Below are 18,631 nucleotides of genomic sequence, written 5' to 3' on the forward strand. Positions count from 1 at the left end.
AGGAGAGGTCCCAAGCACCCGCAACCGCCGAGCATGTATGAAAAGAGTAATGAATGTAGAGGAAGCGCGTGAGGTTTGTAAGGATAGAAGCAAATGGCATTCTATTGTCTCTGCCTACCCCGACGGGAACAAGGCGTGAGTATATGTGTGTGTGTGTGTATATTATACAAATCCTTGACTCGGAAAAACTATTCATCATTTAAAAATTTGCACTAACCATCATTCGAACTCGGGACCTCTAGCTCAGTAGGCAGTGTCATTAACCACTAATATGGCTTGCAAAAGTGAACAAATGCTCAAACAATATGGAACTAATTCTCATAATAAAAATATTTAAAGGATTCGATAGCGTGACTGTGAGATTAAATACTCGAGATATTCTACATAAAATGTACGGACCTATGTAAAGTAAAAGCATAGCTCATTAGAACAACACTGTCCACCACCCGCACCACCTCGCCTCGAGCAGCTACTAATCTTTGTATATAAAATATATATATAATATACTATTAATTAGTTTTTGAAGTCGGGGTTTTTAGACGTAGTTTCTTTTTTTTTACTTTTTATTGTCTGTAATAGGTTGTTCTGTAAAGTACAGAAGGATTTTTTTTAGATTACATCAAGTAAACTATAAGATTTCGTTGCTTTTTATTGTCATATATCAAATAGTCATTCTTTTTAAGTAGCTTTGGGTAGCCTACGAAAGATGTTACGCTTCTCGCAATAAAGATTCCAAGAATCGGGAAAGGAAAATACGTATCAGCTTCGAAAAAATGCTGTTCGAAACTCTATTTCACGTTCTTGTGAGACAGTGAAATATAATGAAGAACGTTTGATAACTATGAATGAGAGGTAGCCTAAAACCATAAAAATGTAGAATATTTTCAATTGCTTTTCGGTTAATAGATTTCTTTGGTGTAACTAACTAATACAATAACAAAATGACAGCTTACAATTAATACACTTTTTAACCATACAAAGTTGCAGCTCATAACTGGGTTCGTAATTCTTTCGTACGAGTTAAATACTATTGATAAGCTTACACGTATGTTTTGAGTTTTTTAAATATTGTAATTATTATCATATCGTACCTTACTGAACTGTTTATAAAATTGGAATAACGAACTTCGCTCCTGACGGAAATCTCCCGATAGCATATTTGTTTTTTATGGCTGTGATCTGTCACCGGATGCCATAAATGGGTTGTAACCACAGAAAGATCTGTGGTTACACAGACACTATATTAATTTAAAAATATCTAACCTTTTTTTAGAATACCAATAAATAAGATGACAGTTATTTTGACGTCTTTCTAAGATTCAAACTGTTTATTATTTATTAATTATACTAATCATTTTTATAAATATTTTTACCCTTTTTAGATATTTTATTTACATCAATTGGGCTGCGGCATTTATTTATTAATACGTAAGTATTTACAATACATATTTCACACTCGACGCGCAGTTTTTGGCGGAAATTAATGTTTGCTCGCTCTTCACCACTCACTTCATCAACCAACACCATCACGTACCCATGAATCAATAATAATTTTTGAAGAATTTTTCGCCGGTGCCTATACGCTTCCTGTACGGCACGTAACCCTATATCACCGATACGTGCAGGCGGCTAAACGGTGGTATTACAGATTTATAACCACGTATGATGATCGTTTCTGGCACATTTTATTAAATTGCAACAATTAAAATAAATAAACAATTGCGTGGTTATCGTATTGGTACGAAGAAGTTTTCTCGACAAAAATATTAAATTCCCACGCCTGAGGCGCGTACTTTAAGCGAAAACATTGGTAAACTACGATATATGAGAGAACGGGATACGCAGATAACAAGCGAATTAAATGAAATGAAATATATCTTTATTGCACACCACAAAATAGTTAAATATAACAGTAATCGAGAATACATAACAAGCAATAGGCAGCCTTATCGCTTAAGAGCGATATTTTCTAGGCAACCTGTGCTGGCTCAACTAAAATCGTTTTAGTTGATAATATAACAGAAGGTGGTGTTATCGATATACATATACAGTAAATAATACCCAGAAAAGAACTAATAAATTTGTCACAGTGATAAATAATAATTAAGGAGCATTGTTTTGAAAGATTGGAGAGTTTGAGCCTTTCTGATTTTAGTTGGAAGAGATTTAGCGAATGCTAAGGTAATTTAAAACATTATGCATATACTGTTGTATAGGAATTGACCCATAATATTTCAAAGCATCAAGAATTATTTCGTAACGTATGCTCCTTGTTGTAATAATGAAATTGTTCCACAGCAGAACTGTCAAACCATGCGTCACTAAATTGTCTCATAAAAAATATGTCCATACAAAACAAATATTGGAAATAAACAATGATATTATAGTATTAAAAGAGGTACTACTACACTAGCGCACCGAAAATCAATCGCCTAAATTGAGTCAATTTGTTCATTTTTTCGTAGTCGCTCTATCGATACGAAAACGGTACACACGCGTTTGTTGTTGACAGAATTGCTTACAATTTGATATAGGTACAACATTAAAATGCCGTCTTATGTTATGGGAAGATGCACTAATTACGAAAGTAAAAAAAATCATAGAATTTCAAACCACAGTTAAAAAATCATGAATTATAACATTTTATTTGATTTCATTATTTATCTAACAAAATAAATATGTTGCCATGACAACGCCGATCGCCGCCGATCATAGATTAACGTACAGAAATGACAAAATATTGATGCTGTCTGTTGCGGGATGATCGAGGTAGAATATTTTAGGAAATGATGTAAAAAAGCCATTGTTGCAGTGAATGTAATAATTTTTAATAAACAAGTGCGTATATAGGTAGCTGAACTATCAAACTACTAAAACAAGTTTTAGGGAAGGTAGCGGATGTAGACAGTGAGTGCTATTTGTTTACGTAGGAGTTTTTTCAGTATATCAGGATGCTGACTGCAGAAGAATCAATGGATCATTTTTTCTTCTCCCATTACCTTATTGTAATAAACCGTCAACAAAAAGACATTCATAAATAATATAAGATACAAAAAATAATAATTGTAATCTTAAAACCGTTGGGAGCCGTTGTTAGTAAAATTGTAAAAATGGAACCCTTACTGTAGGATACCTTTCGGTTTTGTTTTGTCTGTATGTTTGTTTATTATTTTATATATAAATAATTAATATCATCAATGTGGCTATATATTATAATCAATATTAATTTGTTTTTTTATAAAATCAATGACACATTCTTTACCTAATTTCAATGCAGTTTTACTACTTTTTCGCTTGCGATAATTGCATTTACTATCCTTCTTTGACGTGTAATTGTAATGTAGTGTGCTATTGCAATGTTAAATTATTCATGTGTGCGTTAGTGTATCATTTTCAAACACCGAATTTTGTCTACATTACCTATCTATACTTTTAAATATCATTGGAAATAAAAATAATTATGGGTCCCATATTGAAATAAAAAGTATCCTATCTCTCAAGTTGGACTAAACTGCACTCCATGAAGTGATCCCCATTAGAATCCGTTCATTAGTTTAGGAGTCCATCGCGGACAAACAACGTGTCACGTAATTTATATATTTTAAGATATATACATAATATAACAAGCTGACCCGATTGACGTTGTTCTGTCAATAGAAAATGATAAGTATTAACATCGTATTGTTGCAAACATTAAATTACATTACCGCTTTATAATTGCCAATTTTGAAAATATTGAAATGGATATAGTATGTTATCCTTAAGAGACATATGCCATCGCGGACTTTTCTGTAGACCTTTTTATGATACACAATTCCACCAAACATTTTTTTTTGTTATATCTCAAATGGTTTAGACAGCGTTTCCATTCAAAGCTCCCAGACGGCTTATTTTTTCCGACATTTCCAACAAATTTCGTTAATATACACAAAAATTTATACGAAAACTTTAAAAAATTATATACTTAAACCTTCCTCGAGAACCACGCTATCCATTGGTGAAAATAGCGTGATTAGGTTTTGAGTTTATCGCTAACAGACGCGGTGGAGGACTGCGTTTTATAATATGTAGTGATATACAGGTAAATATTAGAGATATCAAAAATATTTTAACTGATATCGAAAGAACGTTAACTTGTCAATAAAATCACATCAATAAATAATAAAAATCAAACGAGAAGTATTCTAAATTTTGATAATAAAAACTCTCATTGATTTAGTATGGAGATTAGTAGAAAAGTTATTTGTATCGGGCAACAAGGATGTAACTTCAGTCATCTGCTTTGAATACAAAATGTTGTACTTACTAAGGAATAGATAATATTATTCATTTAAAAGATAGTTTTATAATTTTGTTAGTTTTATTTCTCCTCCTCCTTAGTCGTTCACTCATGACGTAGTGGTCGTGGTTGCATGATGAGACTGTAGGTACACAAAAGGTATCTATGGTGGATAGTGCAGTCCACGCAATGCGCCTCCACTTGCCACGGTCTTCAGCGTTACGGGAACATTGGACTATGGTGGTTTGTGTCGCAGCCTTTATCAGGTCTGTCCAACGCGTAGGTGACAGACCTCGTGATCGCTTGTCTTACGTTGACGAGTGGAACTGGTCCTTCGACGACGAGTCGTTCCATGGAGTTTTGGTGTCGTGTAACGTGCCCAAAGTACTTCAGGTTTCGTATTAGCACACTCGACGATAATCTCTCCATCACCTTGAGTTCTTCCAATATCGAAACATTGGTCTGAAACGCAGTCCAAGGAATTCGCAGCAGTCGCCGCCAGCATCACATTTCTAGTGCGTCGATTTTGCGTCGGTCTTTCAGGCGCACCGTCCACGTTTCTGCACGTTCGTCACGTTAGGTTAATTAGTTTTCTTTAATATCAGTGCTTAGCTAAAATAACCTTTTAAAAATAAGGAAACTAGAATCTTTCTACTGATCTCATACTAAAGCATACAAGCTCTTTAAAATAGTTTGTCATGAAGTGAAAACACGTTTCATTGCAGATAAAATTAAAAACAGTAATAATAAAGTAAAAGCGACTTGGAGTGTAATTAATAATAAAACTGGTAGATTGAATTGCCGCAACACCTCTATCTGTTTAAATATTAATAATCGCGTTATAAATTCGGAAATAGAAATTGCAAATGAATTTGATAAATACTTCTCCGAAATCCCGATTGTCACGACCAAATACCTTAACTCTTCGCCAAAAGCAGCATTTGATATGCTTAAATTACACGTACCAGTATCTTCTACTGACTTGAAATTTAAGTATGTTACAGGTAGCGATATAATAAAAATCTTCAAATTAATTAACCTAAAAAATACAAAAGACCTATGGGGCCATTCGACTAATATTGTTAAATACATACTTGACATTATAGCACCTGAATTAGCAATAATATTTAATGAATGCATAGATGAGGGTGTGTTCCCTGACCTCATGAAATACAGCAAAGTTATACCTTTGTTTAAATCGGGCAGTTCTTTTGACCCTGCTAATTTCAGACCTATTTCAGTGCTGCCTGTTTTTAGTAAAATTTTTGAAAATCTTTTGCTTCAACAGCTACAAATGAATTTTTGTAAATTAATGAATAAAAATCAGTTTGGTTTCACTAGGGGCTTATCAACAATTAATGCGGGTACTAGACTCATTGAGCACATCTTTGACGCCTGGGAAGGGTCACAAGATGCATTGGGCATTTTTTGTGATTTGTCAAAAGCATTTGACTGCGCCCACCATGAAACTTTACTCCTATAACTAAAGCATTATGGAGTGAAAAATAGAGCCCTAAATCTGTTAAAATCATATTTAAGCGAAAGAGTTCAGATAGTCGGTGTAAATGGCAAACGGTCTTCGGGTAAACCTGTGGGAATAGGTGTTCCACAGGGTTCTATTCTCGGTCCTTTCTTGTTTCTTATATATATTAACGATCTACCGTTTGTGGTAGATGATAGCCATGAGATTGTATTGTTTGCTGATGATATTTCACTTATTTTTAAAGTGAAGCGACTTGCGGATATTGATGACAAGGTAAGCAATGCACTCTCAAAGATAGTGCGTTGGTTTGAGACGAATAATCTGCACTTAAACAGTAAAAAAACAAAGTGTTTACGGTTCATTACACCAAACACAGCGGAGCTACAAGCCAACGTACTTATAAATGACCAGAGATTGGAACTTGTGGACACTACGGTCTTCTTGGGTATCACGTTAGATAAAAAGCTTCAGTGGGGTCCACATATTACCCATCTAGCAGATAGACTCAGCTCTGCGGCATATGCAGTTAGAAAGATTAGAGAGTACACGAATGTTGCGACCGCTAGATTAGTGTACTTTAGTTATTTTCACAGCATCATGACGTACGGTATATTACTATGGGGTCATGCTGCTGACATTGATATAGTGTTTGCACTGCAAAAGAGAGCTGTTCGTGCTATATATCAGCTTGGTTATAGACAGTCTCTCAAAGAAAAATTTAAAGAAATAAATATTATGACTGTTTATTGTCAGTACATTTATGAAAATTTAATATATGTTCACAAAAATCGTCACCTTTTTGCTCTTAATAGCGATTTTCATTATTATAACAATAGAAATAAGGGATTGCTTGTAACTAATTCTAGTAGGCTTCATAAGATACATAATAGCTTTAAGGGTAAATGTATACACTTCTACAATAAAGTCCCAGCCACTGTTCAGGCATTATCTATAAATAAATTTAAATGTTTTATAAAAAAATGGCTCTGTCGTAAATCCTATTACTCCACTGCTGAATATCTAAATGATCGGACAGCCTGGGACTAGATTGTGATTATTTTATAGCGACTGTACAATATTGTATATTTTTATTGAAAAGAGCGCAAAAAAAAGAATGCTGGGAGAGTTTCTTGCGCCGCTTCTTCTCTCTTAGAGCGCCATTTCTTTCCGAAGCGGTAGTAGTAGTATCTAGTAGTATAAGAAATGACATCAAAAAGAATTCTAAAGGAATCAATTTTGAGAAAATAAATGCCTTTCATGCCTTTTAAATGTGCTGGAGCGTTTAGTATCAAAATTTTGAATACTTCTTGTTTTTTTTTAAAGTTCTTAATGTCGTTTTACTGGTTTAGTAACCGACTTTCGAAATCAGTTTAAGGATTTTTGATATATGTAAATGATTACATCCTGTGTACAAGTATCGGGCAATGACTTTCTTGCTACTTCTTCTCATTAGCTCAACCCTTTACGAAGTAGTGGTAAATTCAATAAGAAAAAAAAATGTTTTTTTTTGACGTTCATAAGTGTCATAACCGTGACCTACATGAATAAAGTGATTTTGAATTTGAATTTGGTCACTAATGATAAATAAGCCAAAAATATGTCAAACATATAATTTTCTCGATGTATATATAGACATATTTAGCACATCACTCATAGCATTTAAGACTGCTGTTCGTAAATTTCTTAATAATGTGAAATAGTATTTACTTAAGTTTGTTATAATTTCTTAAGCTATGATAGTTCATGTAGTTGTGAACTAAATGAACTAGATATATATTTTGTTACTTCATTTGCATTTTGTGGCACCGATATCCAGCACACTTACAGTTTTGTTTAAACATTTACTTATATTAAGATTTTTTTTTCATGAAAATACGAAAAGAGACGATCAGGACGTTCAGCTGATGGTAATTGATACGCCCTGCCCAATACAATGCAGCCGCTCCGGATTCTTGAAAAGCCCAAAATTTCTGAGTGGCACTGCAAATGCGCTCGTCACTTTGAGACATAAGATGTTGAGTCTCCTTTGGCCAGTAATTTCACTAGCTACGGCGCCCTTCAGACCGAAACAGAGTTATGTTTACACATTACTGCTTCACGGCAGAAATAGGAGCCGTTGTGGTACCCTAGTTGTGGTAATCTAGCCCTTCATTCGGTCCAAAGGAGCCTCCCACTGGTTAATTGTGGATTGGATGGATTACTTTTAATAGACCTGTAAGTGGTTGTCCTTAAGTAAACAAATAAAGTGATATAACTGAGTATAAAATGCATTTCAAAACAATGATCTCACAAATATATTTTGAAACAAGTTGTCATCCGTATTAGGCTGGTAGTTCCCACAGAGCACAATAGGTTGTATTGTGGTCTACAATATATTCATGAGTACAATTTCACTCTTTCTATATAAATAATTCATAGCGCTTGATTGACCATGACCAAGGAAGGCGTTGTTGTGAATACATAATTGGACAATAGCTAAAATTTCACCTGCTAAAAGTAAATTTCTTGTATTGTAATACGAAAAGTCTCGCCTAGAGGTGCTAATTCATTCGATTTTTAGATAGAAGAAATACATATACATATACTTTGCATATTGAGTTGGGTCTTTAGATGTTTTTAATTCCTTAATGACAGTTTCAATTGTATGGCCTCTTGTTTGACATTGGCTTAAGTTTCTAATGCCTGCGAATATCTCAGCATGATAATATGTTCAAATTATCATCCTTTCAAAAGAAGATGAAGTTTGTTCATTATCCTTACCTCAGCTAATACTAAATTTCATTAAATTTGTTTGAGTAATTCAGCCGTCAATGAATAACAGATCGACAGATTTATTTGAAAATATATAATTAATCTGTACGTGTGTTGACAGTGAACTATAAGTCGTAGACACAGTTTAATTTGTGAGTGGTAATTTTTGGTTTTCACTAAACATTTACGCTTACTTATATTTCAGTAACCTATCGACATAAAGCATTGGACTATAACTATATTGGACATAACTATGGATAGATAAAATCTTGTCATTAAACGGTGACAGCAATGTATCCGTTACTATAGATGCATTATTGAAAACGGCCGTTAAAGAACACGAAAAGCGAATATTCCGACCAAAGAATGAGGCGATGATCTTTTTTCCTTGACTTCTTCCTTTATTTACCTTAGTTGGCCGATCCTCGAAAGGAAACACCCACTGAGCTGATTGTCTTTTGGTTTCGGGGTCGTAGCAATATATCCAGCTTTCATCACCTGTGACGATGTCAAATACAGCATTTGAGTCACCGCAGTTGAACTTATCTAACATTTGGCGACACCAGTTCATGCGTAAGTGTTTCTGGTCGTCGGTTAAAGTATGAGGAATCCATCTGGTACAAAGATTCCTGACGCCTAAATGTTCGTGTAATATTTTTTGAACTTGATTCATACCAATGCCTAGGCTTGCCCGTATCTGCTGATAGGTCACTCTCTTATCTTCCTCTATTATGCGTCGCACAGCACTGATGTTAACTTCAGTAGTCGGTGGTAAAGGACGTCCCTCACGCGGATCATCATTGAGATTGCTACGTCTACGCTTAAACTCGTTAATTGTAAATAGTGACAGGAGATGGGCCTTCATTAAGAAATGCTAATCGCAGCCTATCATAGCTTTGTTGTTGAGTAAGCCCACAACGAAAGTCATAAAAAATCATTGACCGAAAATTTTCTCCCATTAGGTTCATTTTCACGTGTAACAAGACTTTTGGATTTGCCGCCAATTCACAAAAACAAATGACAAATGAATGCAATATACTACATTAGGTTAACAAAGAGTTCTAAAATTGAAATTGAAATTTTTTTTTATTAGCAATGTTTCTATCTGGCCAGTTCTAAACATTTTCAGTTTTACCCATTCCATTATACATATATATATGATGATGCCTTTGTTTGAGTCTTTTTTGCATGAAAAGGCACATAATATGTCAAGTCTTATTAACGCAGTAATTTCACAAGCTACGGCGTCCTTAAAAATGAAACACAAAATTGCTTGCACATTTCTGCTTTACAGCGGATACCACTGGCTCCTTTGAACAGGATGCTGGCTAGATTATGGGTACCACAACGGTGCCTATGTCTGCCGTGAAACAGTAATGTGTAAAAATTACTGTTTCGGTCTGAAGGGCGCCGTAGCTAGTGAAGGTACTGAGACGAGCGCAATTGTAGTGCCCTTCATAATTTTTGGGTTTTTCAAGAATCCTAAGCGGCACTGCATTGTAAAGGGCAGGGCGTGTCAATCACCATCAGCTGAGCGTCCTGTTTGTCTCGTCCCTTATTGTCATAAAAAAAAGATAACGGTGTCTCTGTGGTACTGGTACCCACCGTTCACAGCGGCACCCTGTGTGAAGAAGCCTTCCACAGCTAGACCACATAATTAAATATTTGTCGTAATTGTTTTTGCAGAAGTTTGATATATTATCGATGAAAATGGAAACAAAACTTGTCTGAAACTTATATTAAAGCTATATAAGGATGTCAGTGTTGAAGGCCGAGTGCACTAGGTAAGTACAATAACTATACATAAATGTAACTGAAATAAGCTTGTGTGTACATTGAATAATGATAGCTTTAGTAGTCATATTGTATTTGTACTTATGTAGTTACACACGACAAAGATTATCTAATATACTTCTTCCAGTGCTCAAAGGAGAAGAAATCAGGTGAACTTGTCAAATTATGGCTTAAACAAAGTCGCGTAGTCAAAAATACATTCTTATCTGTTTTTCCAAACGCACACATTTACCGGTTTTAACTAAACATTAACGGCCTTACAAATAAACTTGGTATAAAGTTATAACTAAGTTTTAACTTTAAATAATGAAGGGTCCAAGGGAGAAAATGCTATGTCCGGCGGCCATTGAACTGAGATAATGTCAATAAAAGATTTCAAACCTCTTTAAAAGATACATTATATCTGTGATTTATTACAAAAAAATCTTTGTTTTTCAATTAACTTATTAGTATTCATTCACTACTAAAAAAAACCTTTACTTGAATATATTTTTAATGAAACATGCAAAAAACTAAACTAACTCAGAATATACAACCAAAAAACATGCAATGTCCAACCAATACACGCAAAATCTATGCAATGTCCACCTTGTCAAAAAAATAAGATACAAGAAGTGAAACCTAACTTATTATTTTATGTTAGATTTTGGAGTATACTTTTTGCTAAACATTACATGTCTATAAGATAAGATGAGAAATGAGACAAGGTAAGATAAGAAAAGCTTTTTTATTAGGTAGGTACTTAACAATCAGTTATGTATTGATACACACAATATAATGAGCACTTGTTTTTAATTATTCGTAAATTTAATTTGTGAGTAGTAATTTTTGGCTTTTGTACCACAAAATTTTGACAAGGACTGGATGTCCACAAATTTTGCCTTCGACACAGGAAGACTCTCTGCATATGATTGCTCTGAGAGAACAAACTCTGAGGTATTGGCCAGATTTTCGCTGCTGTGATCAATGGCTCCAGTCTTTTTTTGGTCCAGTTACCACAGCCGATGTCCACGTACTATTGTAGTGTTCTCTATGAAATAACAGTCTTGGGTGTTCTTTTTCAGCCCTTATTTTTCTTATTGACCTAGACTGAAAAGGGCATGTTTTCATGGACAAAACATTTTTTTTCCGTGTACGACTAGGACCTTGCATGTTTTTGCATTGTATTAGTATTTTTAGAAGGCGATTACTCAGTGACTATGCACGTTCTTCCCTTTTTGCGTTACTTTCTACTTTTTTACTTTTCACTACAAAATGGCATTACCAGTTTAAAAAAAAATAAAAATGTGACATTGCATGTTCTTTCCCTGTGCCCTTCTTTTGTTATAGCAAACTATAGTGCCGATAGATTCCTGTAGGTAATAGAGAGATACCTATAGACAATAGACGCATTAGTATCTGATTGGCTAATCAAATGCCAATTGACTCTCTGACTGGTTTTCACTAAACATTAAAAATGTTGTGTTTTAATTCATAGTGTGGATTGGAAAAGCACATCGATTGATATTATACTCTGATTGCGAAGCACAGACCACCACCACTTCTTAATAAATTATTATTATTCGCGTTCGCGTTTTCATAATTAGGAATAATTAATAATCTTTACAAATCCAGAAATATCGAGAGTCGGAAATATGATTTCCTTAACAAATAACAATCGAGAATTGGAAATATGATTTTCATTATCACATTTTCAATTCTGGGTTGAATGAATGAATTATTTATTAATTTCTTTTTTATGTCTATAAATATTACCTAAATTTAAACCCAAATAATTAGCCGCAGTAGCAATCACCTTATTTTCTCTCCAGCTCGGTGTCGTACTGAATTTTACAACTTACGAGGGCAGCACTGAAAATTTCGGGAATCAAGGAAGTGACACAACATTACTATTTAAAAATGTGTTTATTGCTTTTCGAAGTATTCTCCGCGAAATTTGACACATTTTTTCATACGATGGAACCAATCATTGAAGCAACCATTCCATTCGGAAGTTGGGGTCTCGAAAAGGGCCGTTTTGTAGGCGTCCACAGCTTCTTCAGGTGATGAAAATCTCTGACCACGCAATTTATTCCTTATTTTAGGGAAAGTATAGAAATCATTAGGGCTTAGGTCGGGGCTGTACCGCGGATGGTCCAATAATGCTATATTTTCTTGCTCTAAAAACTCTTTTGTTCTCTGCGCGGTGTGAACTCGCATTGTCGTGATGGAGGATGATGCGGAGGTTGCAGTTCCCTTTACGGAGTTCAGCAACGACCTGTGGCAAACAAATGCTAGCGTACCATTCTGCATAAGCCGTTCTTTGTCCCTCAAGAGGAATAGTTGGAATATGGCCGGTTTTGGAGACAAACGTGGCCATCATTTTTTTTGCAAGACTCCGTGAACGAACAATTTTTGTTGGCTCATTTTCGAACACCCAAACTCGTGACTGTTTTTTTTTTGTTTCGGGTTTGTACGCGTATATCAAATTCAAATTCAAATATTTTTATTCAAAATAGCATTTAAAATCACTTATTGAACGTCAAAAACTACCACCCATTCAAAAGAGACTGCCTCAGACCTGAGAAGAATGGGCGCAAGAAACACAGCGGGCTTTTTTTTGTTTTAATATAAAATATGGATTACAATGTAATATCGTACAATAAACATTTATAATTAAAGAGCCCGAGGGTGTTCGCTTTATTCCCAGTCCGTGGTGTCATTAAGAAAATCGTTTATGCTATAATAACCTTTCCCACACACGTTTCTTAACAATTCTTTTAAATTTCGTAACACATTTGTTTTGTACATTTTCTGGAATCATATTGTAGAAGCATATACATCGCCCAACAAAAGACTTACTAACTCGACCCAATCGAGTAGTAGTCATAACAAGTTTATGTTCGTTCCTCGTGTTAACATTATGAATGTCACAGTTTCTATAAAAAATCCTCAATGTGCTCATGAACATACAGAACATTATCAGAAATTTATTGAGAAGCAACAGTCAAAATGTTTATTTTTTTAAATTTTTCTCTTAATGATTCTTTAGGACCTAGGTTATAAATCGCGCGAATAGCCCTCTTCTGCAGCACTAAGATAGTATTAATATCGGCCGCACTGCCCCATAACAATATACCATAGGACATAATACTATGAAAATAACTAAAGTTTACTAATCTCGCCGTATCTATGTCAGTTAACCGTCTAATTTTCTTAACCGCATATGCTGCAGAACTAAGCCTATTCGCCAATCCTTCAATATGGGGGCCCCACTGCAATTTCCAATATATATCCAGGATTCGTCACCTGATACGATGTTGTATACAGCATTTGAGGATCCTGCGTGGAATCTTTCGATAGTTTTGACGCACTAAGTAACACGAGCCATTTTTTGCTCTTCACAGAGCAAATGCGATATCTATCGGGAAAACAACTTTTTTACACCTACTTGTTCATGCAAGATTATTTGTATTTGACTCATGCCAATGTCAAAAGTTGCCTGAATTTCGCGGTATGTCACATGTCGATCTTCCTCAATCAGCTTACGCACAGCATCAACGTTTTCTTTGGTGACTGCAGTTTTCGGACGACCTTGACGGGGATCATCACTGAGCTTGACACGTCCACGTTGAAATTCAGCAAACCAGCGAAAAATTGTGGTTTTGGATGGGGCTTCATCACCAAATGCAGAAATCATCCGGTCAACACACTGTTTTTGTATTAAACCACTTCGAAAGTTATAATAAATCATCGATCTAGAATTTTCTCGAGTCAATTCCATTTTCTCAACGACTAAACAAGTTTTACAAGACCTTGTGACAAGACCGAGAATCTTTTTTTAAATAGATAAATGGTATTCGATTTTTAAAAGCAAGGAGTTTTCAATTAAAAAGAATTTAATATGACAGGAACAGTGGAAATATTCCATTCCCGATACTTTTAGTGCAGCCCTCGTATTAGCAAGTGAAGCACCGTTGTGCTAGGGTGTGTGCTGTTACGGGGGATACTGGTTACACAATTTTTTCTCCCTTAAATAATCATATATGGCCACAAATACTTATATCCTATCGTTTTTACACTTTTTCACAACGCACGACGGCATTTTGAAAATATTTTATTTAGACGCAAACTGATCTGTCACAGACGATGACAATTAATGGCCGCCTATAGTAGTGTAAGTGTGTGCGTGGGGCTATGTATTTACACGTTAATCGGCTTGTTTTGGTGCTGGACACGGAGTCCTTATTTTTTTTCTAGTCGGTGCTGTCAACCTTAATTTTTTTCCACGTTTTCACTGCTTTCGCAGTCTATCTAGATTCTAGACAAATATAATATCTAATATCCATCTATATCAAATTTACAATGTTTGCAGTCAATGTGTACTCCAGTCTTTTATTACTGCGCAAATAATAATAAATTAAATATGGACTTTGTATTATAAAGATACTTTTTTATTACAGATCGGGTGCTAAGCGATTTTCACAATGGACATTGCTGATGAGAAAGTTTTCAGAGAGTCAATCGGATCGTTGCAAGTATGACAAACGTGTTCTCACTTAGGAATAACTAAATTGTTCACTCAAAAATCAATTTTATATACAGCGCAGCGCTACAATACCGACACAAGACGAATACTTGGGCAGAACTACTAAACGGTAGAAATTAAACTTGTAACTAAAAATGGAAGATGCGAAATTCGAACCGGCGTGTCTCGGGTTACGGTCACAACCCGAGAGTTGTGCCTACAAACATAACAAAATTTACAGACTATAGGGCATGCGGACGATTGGCTTAGTTGGTAGAGCGCTGGAACCCAGAGGCGCGGGTTCGAGTCCCACATCATTCATTAATTTTGGATACAAATTTAATGTGTATAATTAATCCCAGAAGCGAGTAACTTTAATAGTAAAATCATTCACTTCAACAAATTCATAAAAAAATATATTAATAAAAATGGCGTGCGTACGAAGTACCTACACATGTCAGAAGTGAAACTTCTTTGGAAACTAATTTTTAAATCTCGTTTATATCAATTATCCTAATCTGTTCTCTAAGCCAAATGTTTATTGTTAATATTAGAAATTATTAGATGTTCTACTTACTCGCGGCCATGCGCTAAACCTGCACGATACGAAGCTAGTGGGGAAGATGTTCTACGTTTTCGCGGCCGCGCGCTGGACCTGTACGATATAACTCTAGTAGTGAAGATGTTGCTTCATGCTACTCACTCTATCTCAATTGGTCACAATCGCCCTCCCCCTCTTCATGGATAAAAACTTCCCAAATTTTCGGGACACTTTATTGGCACATACAGACATTGGATTTAAAAAATGATCCCAAATTTGTTCTCTGCACCCTCGAGAACCTCGGATTCGATATCCATACTGTTGCAACCATAAATAATCCCAAATTCGTTCTCTGCAACCTCAAGAACCTCGGATTCGATATCCATAATGTTGAAATAATAAATTTGAGCGGCGGCCATTTTGGATTTCAAAACTTATCCCAAATTCGTTCTCTGCACCCTCCATAACATCGGATACGTTATCTATAATGTTGAAGTTACTTCAACATTATGCCCTACTTACTTTTTGTATTAAATACAAGGCTAGTAGGGAAGATGTGTTACTTACTAGCGGCCGCGTGGTAATCCAACAAATGGCCGTTAGGGCAGTAAAATTCTCGAATGAAAACCACGTACCGGAAGACTCAGTGTTGGTAGGCCCCCCACAAGATGGACCGACGATCTGGTCAAGATAGCTGGAATACGTTGGATGAGGGCAGCGCAGGACCGATCGTCGTGGAAATCTTTGGGGGAGGCCTTTGTCCAGCAGTGGACGTCTTCCGCCTGATGATGATAAAGCAATTATCTGATTCTAGTTACAATTATATTATTGTTATTTTGGAATCGGTGTCCTCGCGCCTCTAGCCTCTTGCCTTGTCACGTTGCGCGTGCGACACAAGCACATTTAACCTACAGCAATGTACATATAGTTACAATTCTACCTTGGCTGACACCAACTATAAAGTAGACGTCTAAGTCCTGGAGAAGACGCCACAACCTGAGAGTTGATCAAGACAAACAAGGATTTACGGTCACTCGGACGGTTGGCTTAGTTAGTAACAGCGCAAGATCTCCTCATTTCTGATTCGATCTGGCAGGGAAACTCCGAGTATAGCCCTCTCCATTGCCCTCTGAGCAACCATGAGCTTTCTCATACGGCCCATAGTTAGCGACCACTTCTTTTTCTTATACAACTAAGAATTTAAAAACAATAAGATCATAAAACGTATTAGTAACTTTTTTACTATGCCTTTTGTATAGTTTCGTCAGAAATTTGATTAATATTAGCTTGACTATTAGCTTTTGAGGTCACCATGCCATGAAGATTGATATTGATTGTAATTCCATTGGAGTACATAATAATATATATTTATCTGATGTTACGTTGTTGCGTAATATTATGTTCTACTTCTTGCGTTGAAGCAAGATTGCTCTCGTTGTATTGTGTAAAAAATCTTTTATCTTTGTAATTGACGTAAAGTTGATTCTGATCAATTAGATGTAAACATTTCATTATGGTTATATGTTCGTTGGTTTTGTACAATTAGCAGGTCGAATTGGTTGATATTCTATGAAAAGTTATAGGCATTTAGCCCTATTTGCTTAAACGTATTTTAAAGAATGTGTGTACGTTATTAAATAATAATAATAATATTGACACACTCTTACACAAATTATATTGCCCCAAACTATTCATAGACTCAAAAAAAGCGCGTACACCTTCCTTAAAGGCCGGCAACGCTCTTGTGATTCCTATGGTGTTGCAAGAGAATGTGGGCGGCGGTGATCACTTAACACCAGGTGACCCGTACGCTCGTTTGTCCTCCTATTCCATAAAAAAAGACTGTACTATGCTTACTTAAACATACATAAATACATATAAACATCCATGACACGGAAACAAACATTCATATTCATCATCTAAAAGATTGCACCTACCGGGATTTAAACCCGGGACCTCTAAGCTCAGTAGGCAGGGTCACTACTCACTGGGCTATAGGGGTCATCAAATGGTCCTCCACCCATTTATTATGCATAATTAATAATCCGTATAAAGTTTTGTCTTAGTTCGTCCTGATGTCTCTAAGATTATCGACCACAGGGATAATAACGAAACTTTTGATTTGACTTTTGACTTTTTGTTTTATTTCTTAAACATTATTTTCTTGTTCCAGAACTTCTATGGCCATACCACAGGTGAAGCGATCATTGAAACTGTTCCCAACCGGATCAACATATGAGGGAACGTGGGATGTACTCGGAATGAGTGGGTACGGAGTTTACACGTTTCCTAATGGTATAAGTTTATTTGATTCAAATTATATTAAGGAACAACAAAAATGTCTTTATATGGTCATTTCCCGCAAATATGTGCGAGGGGAATGATGGCTGGTCCATGCATCAACTCGTGAACGGGTGCTGCTTGTGGTGCCAGGTCAACCTGTTATAGTTAATAAGTCATTAAATTTGTCGGATGGAATAACTAATTACTGTGAAAGTAATCACGACCATGGTGTTCATGAAGCAACGTTACACAAACAATGAGTTCAAGCTCAAAGGGTTGATGTATCCAATACGAGGGCGGCACTGAAAATTTCGGGAATCAAGGACGAGACACAACATTACTGTTTAAAAATGTATTTATTGCTTTTCGAAGTATTCTCCGCGAAATTTGACACATTTTTCCATACGATGGACCAATCATTGAAGCAACCATTCCATTCGGAAGTTGGGGTCTCCAAAATTGCCGTTTTGTAGACGTCCGCAGATTCTTCAGGTGATGAAAATCTCTGACCACGCAATTTATTCCTTATTTTAGGGAAAGTATAGAAATCATTAGGGCTTAGGTCGGGGCTGTACCGCGGATGGTCCAATAATGCTATATTTTCTTGCTCTAAAAACTCCTTTGTTCTCTGCGCGGTGTGAACTCGCATTGTCGTGATGGAGGATGATGCGGATGTTGCAGTTCCCTTTACGGAGTTCAGAAACGACCTGTGGAAAATGCTAGCATATCATTCTGCATTAACCCTTCTTTGTCCCTCAAGAGCAACATGGCCGGTTTTGGAAACAAACGTGGCCACCATTTTCTTGCAACACTCCGTGAACAAACAATTTTTGTTGGCTTTAACTCATTTTCGAACACCTAAACTCGTGGCTGGTTTTTTGTTTCGGGTACGCGTATATCCAGGATTTGTCACCTGATACGATGTTGTATACAGAATTTGAGGATCCTGCGTGGAATCTTTCAAGAGTTCTGACGCACCAAGTAACGCGAGCC

The 18,631-nt window shown here is 35.8% G+C and overlaps 1 protein-coding gene across 2 annotated transcripts in view; it reads left to right on the forward strand.

The window, feature by feature from the left end:
- The first annotated feature begins 1,312 nt into the window (after positions 1–1,312).
- Positions 1,313–18,631, forward strand: part of LOC126975091 (MORN repeat-containing protein 5-like) — a 39,660-nt gene continuing 22,341 nt past the window's right edge. The window contains exons 1-4 of one of the 2 annotated variants that reach the window (XM_050822901.1): positions 1,313–1,428; positions 10,200–10,297; positions 14,750–14,824; positions 17,529–17,650. In XM_050822901.1, coding sequence (XP_050678858.1) covers positions 10,269–10,297; positions 14,750–14,824; positions 17,529–17,650 — 226 coding nt within the window. In that variant the 5' untranslated portion in view covers positions 1,313–1,428; positions 10,200–10,268. Of the gene's footprint in view, positions 1,429–2,007; positions 2,182–10,199; positions 10,298–14,749; positions 14,825–17,528; positions 17,651–18,631 lie in introns of those variants that run through there. The other variant, XM_050822902.1, reaches the window with a different exon arrangement.

Source organism: Leptidea sinapis, chromosome 34, assembly GCF_905404315.1.
Source record: "Leptidea sinapis chromosome 34, ilLepSina1.1, whole genome shotgun sequence".
In the NCBI taxonomy this organism is placed as follows: Eukaryota; Metazoa; Arthropoda; class Insecta; order Lepidoptera; family Pieridae; genus Leptidea; species Leptidea sinapis.